Source organism: Beta vulgaris, chromosome 9 (assembly GCF_026745355.1).
Source record: "Beta vulgaris subsp. vulgaris cultivar EL10 chromosome 9, EL10.2, whole genome shotgun sequence".
In the NCBI taxonomy this organism is placed as follows: domain Eukaryota; kingdom Viridiplantae; phylum Streptophyta; class Magnoliopsida; order Caryophyllales; family Amaranthaceae; genus Beta; species Beta vulgaris.
Genome location: NC_079210.1, coordinates 23065760 through 23082869, shown reverse-complemented (window position 1 = coordinate 23082869; position 17110 = coordinate 23065760). Strand labels below are relative to the sequence as shown.

General features: G+C 35.2%; 1 protein-coding gene across 1 annotated transcript; it reads right to left on the bottom strand.

Moving 5' to 3' along the window:
- Positions 1–946: 946 nt before the first annotated feature.
- LOC125493530 (inactive protein kinase SELMODRAFT_444075-like) lies at positions 947–10951 on the bottom strand. Its single transcript, XM_057392205.1, has 9 exons — positions 10947–10951; positions 10521–10546; positions 9998–10131; positions 4297–4391; positions 2659–3692; positions 2374–2534; positions 1976–2052; positions 1587–1890; positions 947–1452 (listed from the first exon to the last, which is right to left on the bottom strand). Exons 1-9 carry the CDS (start codon positions 10949–10951, stop codon positions 1303–1305), a joined length of 1986 nt encoding a protein of 661 aa, XP_057248188.1. The 3' UTR covers positions 947–1302.
- Positions 10952–17110: the final 6159 nt, after the last annotated feature.

Below are 17110 nucleotides of genomic sequence, written 5' to 3'. Positions count from 1 at the left end.
ATGATTCAATATCATGAGAAATGAGAAAACATTGCGAACGTAAATAACAAAGAAAAAATATTATATAATAATCGGACAAGATTTAAACTCAAAAAAAAAAGTTTCGGACTGGACTCAAAAGAAGTTTAGATCAGATTTGGACTCAATTTCTCGACTCCAAAAATTTCAGACTCTCCACCACTGTTTCTCACCTCTAAATTTCTCTCACCTCAATTGTTTCTCACCTCCAATATTTCTCCTATTATATTGTTTACCTCTCCTCCAAATTTGCAACTTTCATTGAAATTAATGAATGGCAAAAACAAATATTGAAGCTCCAAATTTCATCAATGGCAGAATCAATTTTAGATTTGAGAAATTATTAGAGTTAACAAAATTCTTCTTGGGTGGAATTAATGATCGATAATGCAAAAGATGATTTAAGAATCAACATTAGGTTTTGATTTCTCTCGGCTCCATTATTTTTCTTACCGCAAAATTTCTCTCTATCCTTCATTGTTTGTCACTTCCAAATTTCTCTCTCCTTGATGGTTTCTCTCTCATCATGGCCAATCAAATTGATGAATTGTAAAATATGATTTGGAAAAGTTGGGTTTCATCAATGGTATAACAAATATTGAAGTTTCAGCGTTCATCAGTGGTGGCCTTAGTTTAACATTTGAAATTAAATTTTGCAGTTTTAAAGTGAGCAAACATTTATGCTTATTTGAGAAAATGAGGGCGGAAAGTTTGCGCATTTGCACAAAAGTGTTTGCTGATTTTCTCGAATAAGTAAAAATATTTCTGCACTTGAGAGAGTTTGGTCATTTGGGCAAGTCATCAAAATGATTAAAAATGAGTAGCATTGTTCTCATTTATCGACTTTCAAATGAGCAATGAGAAAAAAGAAAAAAAAGTTTCGGGAGCTACCATAAGCACGGTACATCTAAAATTATTATGAATTCGCTCCTCGTTGTATGCTCAAAAGAGCTTGCAATACTAATTACATACCAATGGAGATTACAAAATCTAGATATAAGAACACTTAAAACCAGAACTCTTGTAAATAAGTTACTCAAACAGAAGGGTGAGAAGTTCCTAAAAGAGCATTGCAAGTTTGCAACCCAATAAGAAAAATAGAAGGAAAAACAATAATGCTACTAAGGGACGAAGGTTTTTAAGAAAAACTGTGTGGTTCATTTGACACTGAGGTAAAAAGTAACAAGGTAAAATTATCAATGTTGCTTTAGAGCGGGCATATATGCACATAAATTATCCCAACACTGCCTTTGTATCTACAACCAACAGCTGATCCCTACTTCTTTACTGTGAAAGCTTGCGAGAATGGCATTTTCTCAATTCTGAGTGTCTATGAGTACTTAAGCCTTGCATATGCCCGCTTTGGCTACCAACTGAGTTCAAATCCAAACCTAGAGGCATTGGAGTGTTACTACCCTCTAATATTCTGAGCACCTGCAATTTTCCATAGGGGAAAAACAAAGAAAATATACTGATCAACTTTACCAAGATGTTTCAGAACTTAAGGAAGTATATGCAATCTAATTGGAATAATCTGTAGATGGATAGTAGACAGGAAATAAAAAGACCTTTGACAGGGAGGGTCTGGTCTCAGGATCACTGCGAAGACAGAAGGAGGCCGCTCGTCCCATTGCTTGTATTTCATGTGGGATGCTTTGAAGTTCCTTGGAGAAAAACAGTGATTTCTTTAATTGATTAGACTCTAATGCAGTTAAGGGATCAAAGAGCTGAGCCAAAGATGAGAAGCCCTTTTCTTGGTGCAGTTCCTTAACGTTTTTACCAGTAATTAACTCCATCAATACTACTCCAAAAGCATATACATCAATTTTTTCAGTAATATTCCTCCCATCAAAGTATTCAGGTGCCAAGTATCTGCATTATGTTCAAGAACATCAAAATCATGCTGAAGAATCTGTTTACTTTGTAAGTAGATGATAGGACATAAGCTTTCAAGTACCCTGATGCGCTAATTACTTGCTGCTCAACACCCATATTCCACTCACAATGCAACCTTGCCATACCAAAATCCCCAACCTGGATAAATATGGAATGTATTTAGCCAGATCAGATGCTCGATAACAATCCTTATCTAAAAAATGAAAAACAACAAATGCATAAAGGTGAGTCCTCTGATCCTGTAGAAAAGTGACAATGAAACCAGATGCTTATTTACAACTATGATCAGTTAGGGAGTTTGAGATCTCTACATATTGAAACATAGTATTCTGTATTCTTAAGGTGTACAAGAATCTAATGTATGTTTACAAATTATTTTGGATCATGGCTTAACAATATTAGTTTGCAGCATCCAGAGCGAAGTTATCAATTGAAAAGTAAATGAGCTGTCCAACTTACCAGAGGTTCGAAATCATGAGTTAGGAGGATACTGTTTGGTCGTAAATCTCTGTGTATTATGCAACCTACTCTGCAATCCTGGTGGAGATATCGTAAGCCTCTTGCAGCCCCGATTGCTATCTTCAGGCGTGATGGCAGATCCAGAGGAGAAGCATTAGTCCCTGCAAATCATATCAAGTATACAGAAAACTAGAAAAGCGTTAAATCAAGTCACTTGGGATGCAAAATACAGTACTCCTATCAAACAGACCAGACTACAGCAGATATCGTAATAGGAGGTTATACCATGTAAATGGAAATCTAAGGAGCGATTACAAATATACTCATAAACCAACACTGTTTTCTTTCCCTCGACACAAAATCCAATGAGCAACACAACGTTCCTGTGCTGTGCACAACTCAATACCCGCACTTCCCTACAGAAATCAGTGTCCCCTTGAGAATCCACAAACATCAATTGTTTCACTGCAACAACCTCCACATCCCTTAAAACTCCTCTGTGGACAATACCACATCCACCTTTAGCCAAGAAATTATCATTTGAAAATCCATTGGTTGCTACCTCCAGCTCCTCATAAGTTAAACGTCTTGGAGGTTTTCCAAATGCTGGTGTTTTATGCTGGCAGATTGAGCATAGAGGAGGCGGTGCTGAAGTTGTTCTGGCCATAGAGAATGAATTGCGAGTACGTGCACTATTGACATCATCTTCTTTGCAATTTGTGTCACTCTCTAGCAATCCACTTCTTGTTTCAAAATCTTGCTGTATAAGTTTATCATCCATAAGACTTGGAGCTAGAGAGTTAACTTCATGAGTGTATCTGTAGCCAGAAGTTGGTACAGTCTTCTCATTACGAGCATGGTTGTCTGAAACCCAAAATGCATTATATCTGTTGCTTTTTATAACTTCACCAGACTCCCTATTGGGGAAAATAAGCCTTTCCCTTTCAGACACTGTAATGTTCCGTGGAGAACAAGGTGTCTGCCTCCCTTTCTTCGGTCCCTCGAACAGAGGATTTTGCTCATAAACAAGGTAGGGAGAAGGTGGCATGTCAAAGGTTGACATTGAAGCCTCTCCAGTGGTTCTTGAGAAGGAACTACTTGCATATTCAGGGCTGCTTATAGGAGTTGAATGCTTCATCCTAAAGCTTTGCAGTCTGCCACTATCTAAGGCTGGAGAAGAGGCAGCTGAAAAGTAAGGGGTCTGAGGTTCATCTGAGTACCCCAAATTAAGTCTCAGGACTTTCGGTTGACAACCTTTCATCACAACTATGCTGCAGTTAAGTTTCTCTATGCAATGTTTCTGTTCTTCTCTTAGTTTCCTGCATGAAAATCAAAATGGAAAATGATTATGCATTCAGCTTTCTTTCACATAGAGATGAGCTCATCCCAAGACTCCATGAAACACAACTTTTTCGGATGCAGAGCAAGCAGAAATATTGATAAAATATTATACTAGGTGAAAAAGTATTCAGATCACTGCCTAGTATCACAAACCAGTCATAAACACCAGCAATAATGAAGTTTCACGACCCCTTAGCCCATTGCTTGTACTAATAATCTTTTGAAAGTAGCAATGTTCTCAAAAGTGCAAAAAATTCCTAAAACTGCCGTTCATCCAGATGCTAGATATATGCCTAGATCAGGTATAATAGTGAGAAAACTTGCTTATAGACTTGCATTAAGCGCAACTATAAACAGTTTTCGAACAACATAGTACTTCAAATAATAACTTAAATCAGAAAACTTAATGCATCTCCCATCGCTTTTGCGTGGCAAACAAGGTTTGCAGGTAGTTGAGCTAATATTGAAAGAGTTAACTGATATAGTTCAAGTTTTTATAAGAAAAATGTGTCAATTCTGGAAGCAGTGTGGACAATGAGGATCAGATTAGAAACAAGAAATAATACTTTGGTATTGAATTACTTGTCCAATATGACCCAACTGGCTCCATTTCTCTTAGCTTCAGCTGCCACTTCACCAGCAGGCAGACCTAAAACAACTTTAACTCTCACCTTCACCTGTTATGGACAATTCTGCAAGTACACACATAATAATACTCCAGCATGACGACAAACCGTGACACATATGACACAATATAACGGATAAAATTGATCAGCTGCTAGCAAATCATAACCATGATTAATATACGAAATAATCACAATTTTCTTTCAGTAAGTTGAGGCTTCGTACATAGTGGTACCAATAAGCTCACGCTCCATGCAAGAGATTGAAGCTCGGCTCTAGACTTGATGTCTTGACGGGTTAGCTCGAAATATAAAACAAACAATTGGAAGATGATTATTAATCTCTCTAAATATTACCCATAGATTACAAATCATATGGCACTGAAGAGCATTTTCTTTGTTGAAGATCATGACTAATGCAGCTCGAATCTATGTTACTCAGACACGGATTAAGTGTCTACTCGGATACAGTATCCAAGTATCCGACCCGGCTATTTGGTAGAAAAAAGTCAAGTTTTTAGTTTAAAATGAAGTATCGAACTAAATGTTACGATATAATATTGTAACACGGACACGACACGACACCCCGTTTTGAGGTAGATGAAGGTGTCGGAGTAACACTGGCTCGAATCAACTAATGAGTAGAGCTGAGTTGAAATTCTAGGATCGTGCAAAGCTTGAGCTCAGCACGAGATCGAATTTACGTGGGTGCGAGCTAAGCCAAGCAAAGTACTCCAGGCTCTGACTTCGCTCAGCTCATATTACTCCATAATTCACACGTTGGATCAAGAGTCAAGACATTGTGTATAGTAATTCTATTAGCGGTAATATTTTAGGATGAATAAATGAATAGGAAAAAAAGTTGATTTATGAGATATAAAATATAGTTTTAATAATTAATGTTTTAAATGTATATTTCACACTAGCATTAATGCTATAGCAGTAAACTCTAAATTGTTTTCCCTCTGTCTCAACTCTCAAGATGTAGTTCACCTTTCATTTTTTATTATCAAACTTAAAAATCTTTGACTATATTACTTATTGATATATAAAAAAAAAAATATTCATGTGAATCTTGTTAGATCTTCTCAATATGTAGTTTTTTAATATTACTTTTTTTATAACTGTATTAATAAGTAACTAAAGATTTTGATAGTCAAAAATACATGTTGGAGTCTTAAAAATCATTCAAAAAAAACGAAAACTGTATTTTAAAGTGGAGGTCACATTTAAGTTATAATCAAGCATATAATATTAATGTTTTAGGCCTGAAGATCAAAACACTAATGACAATATCTCTTATTTTTATGATGTATGACAGTATGAGTGGGGTTCATTGGATCCTGTAGCGGATACACCAGCTCGATAGAGCAAAAGTGTGTAGTACATCAGTGCTTCGAATTTATTCTTTTGGTTTCACATCAGGTGGCTGTGTATTTAATTGTGAAAGGTTTGAGAACTATTATAAAGCTTTAAATTTTTGCCTAGCACAAGAATTTCCACGTAAAGTCATAATGTGATACCATATACCAAGTAAGTGTTGGCCCAGCGGTGATGGGGACTGGCTTTGGTAGGACGGACTCGTGTTCGAATCCCCACAACACCCTTGGGAGAGGAATGGAACCTAACCACCCCGAACTTGGCCTCGATCCGGATGTAGCCCGAAGGGTGAACCCGGTGCAAACATCAGAAAAAAAAATAATAATGTGATACCATATGACGATATGAGCATCTAAATCTCTATTATATAAGAGAAGAAAGAGCTTTGGTATCTCCTGTAAATTTAATTAATTGTCCATTAGTAAATTAACTATTACAAAATAAAGGGAAAAAATTAAGTCAAACTCACATATAGCTTTAAAAAATTAACTTCAATGTTAATGGCAATCAATTGAGTCACAAAAAAAAGTAACATTGACTATAAAATTTAATAAATTTATGCTGAAAAAAAAAGTAAAAACGAATATTAGATCAATCAAATATATTCCGATCAATTCACCTAACACAATCAAGTATTACATCAAAACGGAAAATTCAACCAATTAACAAAGTTAAATGATTATTTAACATAAAATACAATGTTAATACAATATAAGAAATCCTAAATTAATTCACGAACATTTTTTTATCGTTCATCAAGTTTAATTTTAAGAACCTATAAGAAGAATAAGTAAAAAAATCACTAAAAGAAGGGTAAACTGATACAGGCTTAACCTAGGAAAAGCCAAAAAAATATCTAATGTCCAATATTTTACCCTTACTTTATGCACAAAAAGGCTAGAATTTATTTTCGAAAACATAAAAAAATCAGGCACGCATGGCGTGCATAATTTGATAATAGTAACTAATATGAACGCTTACGATGTACTAGCGAGTAAACCTGTCAAATGGGAACAAAATTAAATTTGAAATATTTCAAATGATGAAAAGTAATTTTCATAACATGAACAAAATAATTCTCTAATGACTAAAAAGCAAATAAATCTTACGAAAAAGAAGCAGTTTTAGATGAAGAAAACTGACTTGAAAATGAGCAAGTAACTATAAAATGAGTAATATGGCTTTTAAAATAAGCAAGAATTAGCTTCTTGACTTCTTGTATGTGTATCTAGTTTTTCATACACTCGGGTGTACTTTATAAATTGCGGTAATATATTTGTACATGTACCTTTAGAGGGGTGTATGCGACTTTGACTGCTTTGAAAGACTTAATTTTTTAAAGCCCCTACCGTATTAGTATCAGCCAAACTAAGGCCTTATTCAATTCTAATTCTCTAATTATAATAATTAAGTAGTATTTGGTCATTTAACAAGACTCTTACCTTAAATCCTTAAACAGTCGGGTTCAAGTCTTATCATAACTTTTTACAAATGTCTTTTACCTTGATAATATTAACGATTAAAGAAGTGTACTAGTAACTATGTAATGCAATAGAAGTGAAGACTAATAACTCGAAAAGAGAAGCTAGACCAGAAAGAAGTCTCAAATTTGCTCCGCTTCATATTACTCTGTTAATAAGGGGGTTTTTAAAGTTTACACATGTCGTTATCATTCATTTAACGTCAATTTTCACATTTGTTTGATAGTAAAATAGTAGTTAGATTCTTTATAATCTCTATTATATAAGGTAATATGTACAGGTGGGCATGGGTCGGGCACACATGTGGGCCGGCACAGCCTGATACGGTTTGGGCCTGGCCCGACCCTCTGTCCCTTACATGGGTCTGCCACGGTCGAGAAATTTTATTTCAGGTACGGCCCGTAACTGGCCCGTCTCGATTGTCCACGGGTTGAAAATCCTTTTTCTTTGTTATTTAGTCTAACATTGCCAAAAATCCAACAAAGACATAAAATACGAGTCCGCCCCGTTGGAAGAACGAGCACAACCCGCCAGCCCGAGAAAAAATTTGAAAAGTTCAGGCTCGGCCTGCCACTCCGAGGCTCAGGCCTGGCCCCGCCGGCCATTGCCCAAAGCCCGCGGGTTGAGCCTGTGAACAGGCCAGTTCGGCTCATGGCCATGTCTAGTAATAGGGATAGGACACGGAAAAATAGAAAAAGGAAAAAAAAATAATAAAAGAAATGTAACTACCTTACTTTATAAATTTTTTAAAAAAAAGCATAAGAAAATGAAAAAAATGGTTAAAATTTACAACACAGTCATATTTCCATCTCAACTAATTTTTTGAAAAAACTTTAAAATTCCTTGTGTATTTTAATAAACTCATTAAAAATTGGATTTTTTAACTACAATAATACAAACTTTTGCCCGTTCTCTCGCAACAATACAAACTTTTGATTTGTTTTATAATATAAACTTTACATCTAAATTGCTCCAGTAGGTCAAGTTGACTTGTAATCGGTAAAATAGGTAAAAAAAATTACAAAATGATCTTTCTTCTTTCTCCCTTCTATACAATATTATTTATTTATAATCTTGTATGATATTATAAATAGCAAAAGGTATAAATATGTATTGATGTATGAGAGAGAAAATGGAATGGGTATAGTATTAACTAGGATAGAGGACGATAATGTTTTTTTTTGGGTCATGAATAGGGTGCATTTGTCAAAATGAATCATAAAGCATGACAAACTTTTGTAAGATGAGAGAGAAAGTTGATAACAGAGAGGGCTGACATGTTTTTTTGGGGAGGATTGTTAAATGTTTCCCCCAAGTTACTTAAAATTGCCCCAACTCCCCTCTAAAAGTACCATTATACTCTTACTATATATTTTTTTATTTTTACCCCAACTTAACTTCTCTTCTTTCATATTTTCTCCCATCTAGTAATTCTTTTTTTGACAAATACCATGAGCCTAACGTGTGGCCTGCACGTTAGCCCCATGGAATTCGTTAAAAAAAAATTTTACCTCGTCGGAAGACATTGTTGTCGTCTGTGGTGTCGTCGGTGGGTTGGAGCCATGGAGGTAGCGATTGGTGGTTAGTGATTTTAAGTGGTGGTGGATAGAGAGTTGTAAAAATAGCCAAGGGTATAAAGGTGCATTTACATAGTAATTGAGACGATTTCAAGTAATTTCAGGACGATAATAGAAGTTTAGTTTTTGAACATGAGGGGGCATGCTCTTAATTAAGCAATACAGTACGATATAATGTCTTCCCTCCGTATGCGTAACGACTAAAGTATAAAGTAGCAGAATGACACGTAAGCAAATATCGTTCACAATTACAAGTACCGGAACTTTTCCTTAAGCGCCAAATTGATTTCAATGTAAAGTTGCACATAAATAAGACTGAAAAGCGAAAAGGTGAATTCCCAATTTATATTATAAACTTAGAGTAGAGAAAAGACAAAATAAATTCAATGATCAGACAAATTTTAAATTGAAAATCATTCACCGCATTAGTATAACTGTACAAGCAGCATATAATAAGGTCACGGATAATTGAAATATTTAATAATGGCTAAGTAATGGATCCCAAATATTTGATGATATTATCTTTCTTTTTACATATGACACTAACAATTATATTAGCAGATGTAATTTATTAGTTGCAGCTGATAATGTTAATCGTTTTGCCTACTTGATTATTTTAGCTTCTTGTACAGATATGTTTGGTAGAGAGCTAATTAGCATTTCATGCAACATTCTCAATCATCATCTTCTCCAACTAGTTTTTTCTTAACTGGAGTTTTTTGGTCCAAACGCCTCATTCAGTCCTTAAACGTAAACACCAATTACAAAATTTGACTCTTCATCCTCTAAAATTAGTTAAAACTTTCATTTATCTTCTAAAAAAGTCATCTAATTAACTTGTGTGGAACTTTCTCAATATAATCCAAACTATCAATTTTTTGTTTAAATGAATCCATTCTAGCTCTGTAAAATATTCAATTTTTGCATTTTTTCCTTCACGAATAAATTAAAAAAATTAATAATTCGAATTATATTGATAATGCTCCTTCAAGAGTTGAGATTATTATAGAATAATTCTGACATACAATGTAAAATTTGATATTAGTCATGACAATTTTTCCTCTAATTTATGCCCACCATCAACATGTAAATGTTCCATACCAAACTGTACACCCACGAATTGAAGTTATGTATGATCTCATAGAAGTTCCAAAATAACAAGTTTCCTCTGTTTAATTAGATTACTGCAATTCTAAAACTGAATTTGAAATAATTATATTACCTGAATTTGATTATTAAATTGAAGGGCCATCTGAGAACAAGATTCAGAAATCTCGCATATCTTCTCGGGTAAGTTCCCGCCCTCCAAGCCGGCACAATTCCCGGTAAGACGAGGAAAATTCCATAATCTCCGGCCTATAGAATCATTCCACGATAATTCAATCAAATTGAATTGAAATATAAATCACTGTTCTATTAAGCTGAAATTTGCTGAATTAAATTTAATGAAACTGAATTAAATGTAAGTTGAAAAGAACGAGGCTTAAGAAATCATAAACCATGTGTTAACTATTGAAGATATAGCTGCAGCTGAAGATATAGCTGAAGCTGAAGTACAATGAAGCTGAAGCAGCAGCACATATAAATCACCTAAGCTGATGTGGCAGATTGGCAGTTGAAGCTGTAACAACCTTCCTCAATTCTAGGGAGTTTGTTATATCAGTTAGAGAGTTTATTACATCATCATTGTAATATAGTTAGAGAGATTATTACATCATCTTTGTAATAACAAGGTCTATATATACCTTTCTGTAATTCATTCAATACTTCTCTACAGAAATAAAAAACAAAATCTCTATATTCTCTCTACACATTTGATGTTTACATATTCTGAGAATTATTTCATGGTATCAGAGCAGGCATGTATCCTGTTCAAATTCAACTGATTTCCGCACAATTTTTCAGATTCTGTTCTTCAATCTAATGAACATCTTCCAGGTTCTTTCTAAATCAATGCATTACTAGTTGATAATTTTGAGTATTTTTGCTCAATTTTGAATTTTCTTGATAAAGTAAATGAAAATTCTGATAATCTTTGATGAATATGATCTGTTTTTTTTTTATCATCTGAAACTCAATTTCAATACAATCTGTTGATTGTTTCAATCTTGATATTCATTGAATTGATTGTTGCTTTCTTGCGATTGCATGAACTATCGAAACAATTTAACCTCATTTTCTCAAAAATGCCTGAAAATCAAGAACAAAATCAAAGTTCACCACCTCTCATAAATCCACTACAAGATCCTACATCTGTGTATTACATTCATCCATCTGAAAATGTCACTGTACCTTTGGTTTCTGAAAATTTTAATGGTGATAACTTTGCTGATTGGAAGAGAGGAATGTTACTAGCATTGTCTATGAAAAATAAGATTGCATTTGTTGATGGAAGTCTGAAGAAACCAGGACCTACTGATCCTCTATATTCAGCATGGGAGAGGTGCAACAACATGATTATATCTTACATCTTGAGATCTTTAGATAATACACTTGCTAAAAGTGTGTTATACTTCTCAACAGCAAGTGAGATTGGGAAAGATCTTGAGGATAGGTATTCTATCATCTCAGGTCCACAATTATATTCAATACAACAATCACTAAAACACATTGAACAAGGTTCTTCTTCTGTTGCTGAATTTTTTACGAAAATAAAGGTGATTTGGGAGCAGATTAACTCAGCTAATCCTCTTCCAACTTGTAATTACAATGGTTGTACTTGTGAACTAACTAAAAAGTTTCATAAGACACAACAAGATGAGAGGTTGATTCAGTTTCTCATGAAACTTGATGTGTAACATGCTGCAGTTCGAACTAATATTTTCATGACGATGCCTTTACCTTCAATTTCTATACCTTATAATCTCTTAGTGCAGGATGAAAAGCAAAGAGAAATTACTGAGGCTAATACAGTTCCTACTATGGCATTTAATGCAGTAGAAGACAAGAAGAGTGATTCATTCTCTGTCAATACAGGGAAATCTTATCCTACTCCTGTTTCTGGCTATGGGAAGAAACTTAATTCATTTTACTGTAATCATTGCAAGATGCCAGGACATTCCATTGAGAGATGCTGGAAAGTTCATGGCTATCCTTCTAAGCATTAGAATGCTGGTAACAAATTCATCAAGGGGAAGAAAGTTGTTGTTGTAGTCTATGGTGATGATGAACTTGTTGCATCAGATGAAGATGATGAAGCTGCACCTCACCTTACCAAATCTCAATACCAACATTTCATAGCATTGGTGAAACAACACAAAGATCATCAGACCATTACTCCCTCGACTTCTATGGCTAATGTAGCAGGTACATGTCTTATATCATGTTTGAATTCAAAGTGGATTGTAGATAGTGGTGCTACTGATCATATATGCTCAAATCTTGAATAATTTGAGACATACTACACTTTTGACAAAGAACCAAACACAATAACAGTGGCTGATGGGAAGAGAGTGGAAGTAAAACATATTGGTTCTATAAAGCTAGCAAATGGAGTGTTGTTACAAAATGTATTACATGTGCCTGGCCTACATTTTAATCTCATATCCACTCATAAGTTGTGTGCTGACATGGATTGTGATATCATCTTTTCACATGATAAATGTCTGCTTCAGGGGCACTCACAGACAGGTTCTTTGGTTCTTGGTAAGCTTGATGCAGGGTTGTATGCTGTTGAACAAACAACATCACCTATATCTTCAACAGCAAATGTAGCAACAGCAAGTGAAGAAGCCAAGCTTTGGCATCTGAGACTTGGACACTTACCATTTAATAAACTGCATCATATTGATCCTAAGTTTCCTGTCAATAGTTGTTGTGTTGACAGTATATGTCAAGTGTGTCCTAAGGCCAAACACACTAGAAAACCTTTTCCTTTAAGCACAACTATGAGCTGTCATTGCTTTGATCTTCTTCATGTAGATACCTGGGGCCCCTACAAGGTCAAAACTCATGATAATCATGTCTATTTCTTAACTGTTGTTGATGATTTGTCCAGGCACACATGGACTTTTCTTATGCATAATAAAACTGATGTTGTTGATATATTGGAATTTCTGGTGAATGTTATCCACACTCAGTTTTCTTTACCGGTGAAGTGCATTAGAACTGATAATGCCAAAGAGTTGTGTGAAGGCAAGATTCTTTCTCTATTTCACAAACATGGCATATTGCACCAAAGAAGTTGTTCAGACTCTCCTTAACAGAATGGGGTAGTGGAGAGGAAACATAGGCATCTCCTAGAAACTGCAAGAGCTCTTTTCTTTCAATCTGGTGTACCAGCTGAGTATTGTGGTGAATGCTTGCTTACAGCCACACATCTTATTAATAGGATGCCCCTCAGTTGTTTGCAATACATCTCACCTTATGAGAAACTTCATGGGAAGAAGCCAGGATACACTCATTTAAAGGTTTTTCGCTGCTTTGCTTTTGCATCAACTCTCAAGGCTCATAGAGCTAAATTTGATCCTAGAGCAATTCCTTGTGTTTTGCTTGGGTATCCAACTGGACAGAAGGCTTATAAACTACTCAATCTAGAAACAAATAAAATCTTTGTTTCTAGAGATGTGACCTTTCATGAGAAACATTTACCATTTCATCTTTCACCATCACCTAATTTATCTTCTCCTATCTTCCTACCTACCAAGACTCATTTAGATTTCTCTTCACCAATTGTTCTACCTGATGCCTTAGCATCTCCATCTGCTTCTGCATCCAATACACCTCCTTGGTTCACAACTACATCCAGCCCTCCTACTACAAACAACCCTCCTACTACAACTACATCCTTCCATAACCCTGCCATCATCAACTCTCCTCCTTCTTATCCTACTTCTCCACCCACAAACTCTCCTACTTCTACTCACCCTGAACCTAAAAGGTCTAGTAGGTCTACTGCTCCACCTACTTGGCTGACTGACTATGTGTGCACCACTTCTTCTCACTGGTGTAATCTGATCCATTATGATGCCTTCCCTGCCCAAGCTCAGGCTTTTATCTCTCAACTTTCTAAACTCACTGAACCTGTAAGTTATCTTGAAGCCTCTCAACATCAAGAATGGAGAGATGCTATGTCTAAAGAGCTGAATGCTCTAGAATCTAACAAGACATGTCTTGTTACTACTCTTCCTAAAGGAAAGAAGTCAATTGGTTGTAAATGGGTATTTAAAGTTAAATTAAAGAAAGATGGGACCTTGGAAAGGTACAAAGCTCGTTTAGTTGCTAAAGGATACACTCAGAAATATGGGTTGGATTATGCAGAAACCTTCTCTCCTGTTGTTAAAATGGCAACAGTAAGGTGTATATTGGCTCTAGCATCTTGTTTTCAGTGGGAGATTCACCAACTTGACATCAATAATGCCTTCCTCCATGGCACATTGGATGAAGAGGTCTATATGAACATGCCTAAAGGAGTACCTAATCCTGATAAGAAGGTTTGCAAACTTAAATCATTATATGGCCTCAAACAAGCCTGTAGACAATGGTTTGCCAGATTACACTCAGAATTGAACTTCAAGGATTTGTTCAAAGCAAGAATGTGTTGACCCTTGAGTTTTGAAGATGACCTAACCACAAAAGACATAGTATATTTTATTTATGTGGTTGCAAGGTAATTCATGCTCGAGCTAAGAGAATACTTGATTGAAGATTAAAGCGGAGAATTAATCAAGATCGAAGTAAAGATGTTCGAGAGATGAAGAATCAAGCATGGAATGAAGATTAGAATACATTAGGGTATTTATTAATCTTCTTGTTAAGGTTGAGTAAAAGCTTAATTAAGTTCGTGGTGAATTCTCAAAGGAACTTGGTTCTGTTCCCATGAAAGGAACAAACCTGGCACTATAGGAACAAGGTTAAGGAACAAGACTTAAAGGTTAGGGAACAAGACTTAAAGGTTAGGGAGCAAGACTTAAAGGTTAGGGAACAAGACTTAAAACTAATTTAGGAACTCCTAAGGAACTCTAATATTGTGCGCCTAAGTGAAATATGTGCCCAATATAGTTGTTAGAGTATTTAGGGATATTTTGACTAAGATCCACTATTTTAGGAAGTTAGTTTAAGTTTGTTAGGAAAAGATTTTAAAAAGATTTTCTGATTTTAAATTAGCTGATTTTTGAATATTATCTTTCTATAGTTTATATTTTATCTTTTATATTTTATTTAAAAGATTTAGTTTTCGAAAATTTAATATTTCCGGTTTTTAAAATGTTTCGGATTTTTTAAATATAAAACTGTTATTTCCGGTTTTATAAAAGAAAAATATATTTTTCTTAAAAACTCGCTAAAGTATTTTATTTATTTATTTCCTAAAAATTAGATTGCACGCCTAAAACCTACAGCTACACGTTTTATGTAGTTAGTGGAGTTAGTGGCTTAGTTAATTATCCTCCAAGTATTTATTTAATTAAATAATTTTAATTAATCTCCAAGTTTGTAAAAACCACGTAATGTGTTACTGCTTCTATGAAGTGAAGTAGTGGATTAGTGGATGTTTTACATGACATGGAATAATTAATTTAATTTAATTAATTAATTAAAACATCATGGAGATCATGGGATAATGGTCTAACTTAGTGGTGATAATGTCTTGTCTTAATTGTCTATAAATAGGCGCCTAATTCATTTGAGCAAAATTGTGTCTGACCTAGTTAATTTGTCTTAAGTTATCTAAAGTGTCAGTGCCTTTTCCTTAACAGAATTCATACTTACATTAATCGAGTTTATTACTTTTCCATTATTTTATAAAGTGTATTTTTGAGAAAAGGGTTTGAGTGAACTCTTTGTAAGTGTGAGAAAGCTTTGAGTGAAGCAAGAGAAAGAGAAAGAGAAAGAGAAAGGAACTTCGAGTGAAGTTTGAGAGAAAACGTCAGTTGTGGGAACTGTCGTTTGGAACTTGAGTTGAGTGACTTAAGTTGAGAATCAAGAGAAAAGTAATAGGTTGTAATCAGAGTTGTTTTGGCCTATTATAGTGGAAAGTTATTTAAAATCCCTTGTGGTCGAGGTTGTTTCTTCCTACTAGGCCTAGGAAGTTTTTCCTCGTAAAATTTCTCGTGTTCCCATTGTTTGTTCACAAGTTTACTTTTAATTCCGCAAAAAGTATAGCTTATTCTCTCACTATAATTCACCCCCCCTCTTATAGTGCTCATATTATACAACAGAATGATTATTCACTCTTTATCTACAAGAGTGACTCACAAATGTGCATAGCTGCAGTTTATGTGGATGACATCATCCTCACAAGCCCTAGTATTGATCTAATTCATACTCTCAAGGCTCATCTACATGCAGTTTTCAGTATAAAGGATTTAGGTCCTTTAAGCTTCTTTCTTGGTATTGAGGTGTCCAGGATCTCACAAGGGATCATCTTGAGTCAAAGAAAGTTTACTAAGGAACTAGCTGATTGTGAATTTGATGTATCCAAATCAACTAAAACCCCTCTGCCTTTGAATATCAAGTTGCTAGTTGATGATGACTCTCCTTATTCTGACCCTTTTCTCTATAGATGCTTAGTAGGAAAGTTAAACTTTCTTACTCACACCAGGCCAGCTATTTCCTTTACTGTTCAAACACTTAGCCAATTCCTTCATGCTCCCAAGGTTTCTCATGTTCAAGCTCTCCAGCATTTACTCAGATACATTGCTGGCACAGTTCGCCAAGGCATCTTATTACAAGCAACCAAATAGTTAACCTTGCAAGGTTACTCTGACTCTGATTGGCAGCATGTCCCAATACTCGAAGATCAGTCACATGCTATCTCATGTTACTAGGTAATAGCCCCATCTCTTGGAAATCAAAGAAACAATCTATTGTTTCTAAGTCATCCTCTGAAGCTGAGTATCGAGCTATGGCAGCAGTAGCCTCTGAAATAACATGGCTTGTTAGGCTGCTCAATGAGTTGGGTGTTACTGATTTGTCTCCTGTCAAACTTAACTGTAACAATCAATCTGCTATTCATCTAGGGAAGAATCCAGTTCAACATGAACGGATAAAACACATCGAGCTTGACATCCATTTTACCAGAGACAAGGTGATTGAAGGTCTCTTGGAACTTGTCTATATCCCTACAGCTGATCAGCTTGCTGACATCTTAACTAATACATTGCCATCTCCTCAGTTGTCTAAGTTAATGTCCAAGCTAGGAATGTATAATCCATCCACCCCTAGCTTAAGGGGGGTATTGAAGATATAGCTGCAGCTGAAGATATAGCTGAAGCTGAAGTACAATGAAGCTGAAGCAGCAACACATATAAATCACCTAAGCTGATGTGGCAGATTGGCACTTGAAGCTGTTCTGAATTCTAGGGAGTTTGTTATATCAGTTAGAGAGTTTATTACA

What these genes read in the sequence shown, in the direction of transcription:
- LOC125493530 (XM_057392205.1), bottom strand. An exon ending in CTTAGATTTCCATTTACATG is followed by an intron (nt 2,535 to 2,658) that starts GTATAACCTCCT and finishes TATGATTTGCAG; the next exon opens with GGACTAATGCTTCTCCTCTG. An exon ending in CAAGTAATTAGCGCATCAGG is followed by an intron (nt 1,891 to 1,975) that starts GTACTTGAAAGC and finishes AACATAATGCAG; the next exon opens with ATACTTGGCACCTGAATACT.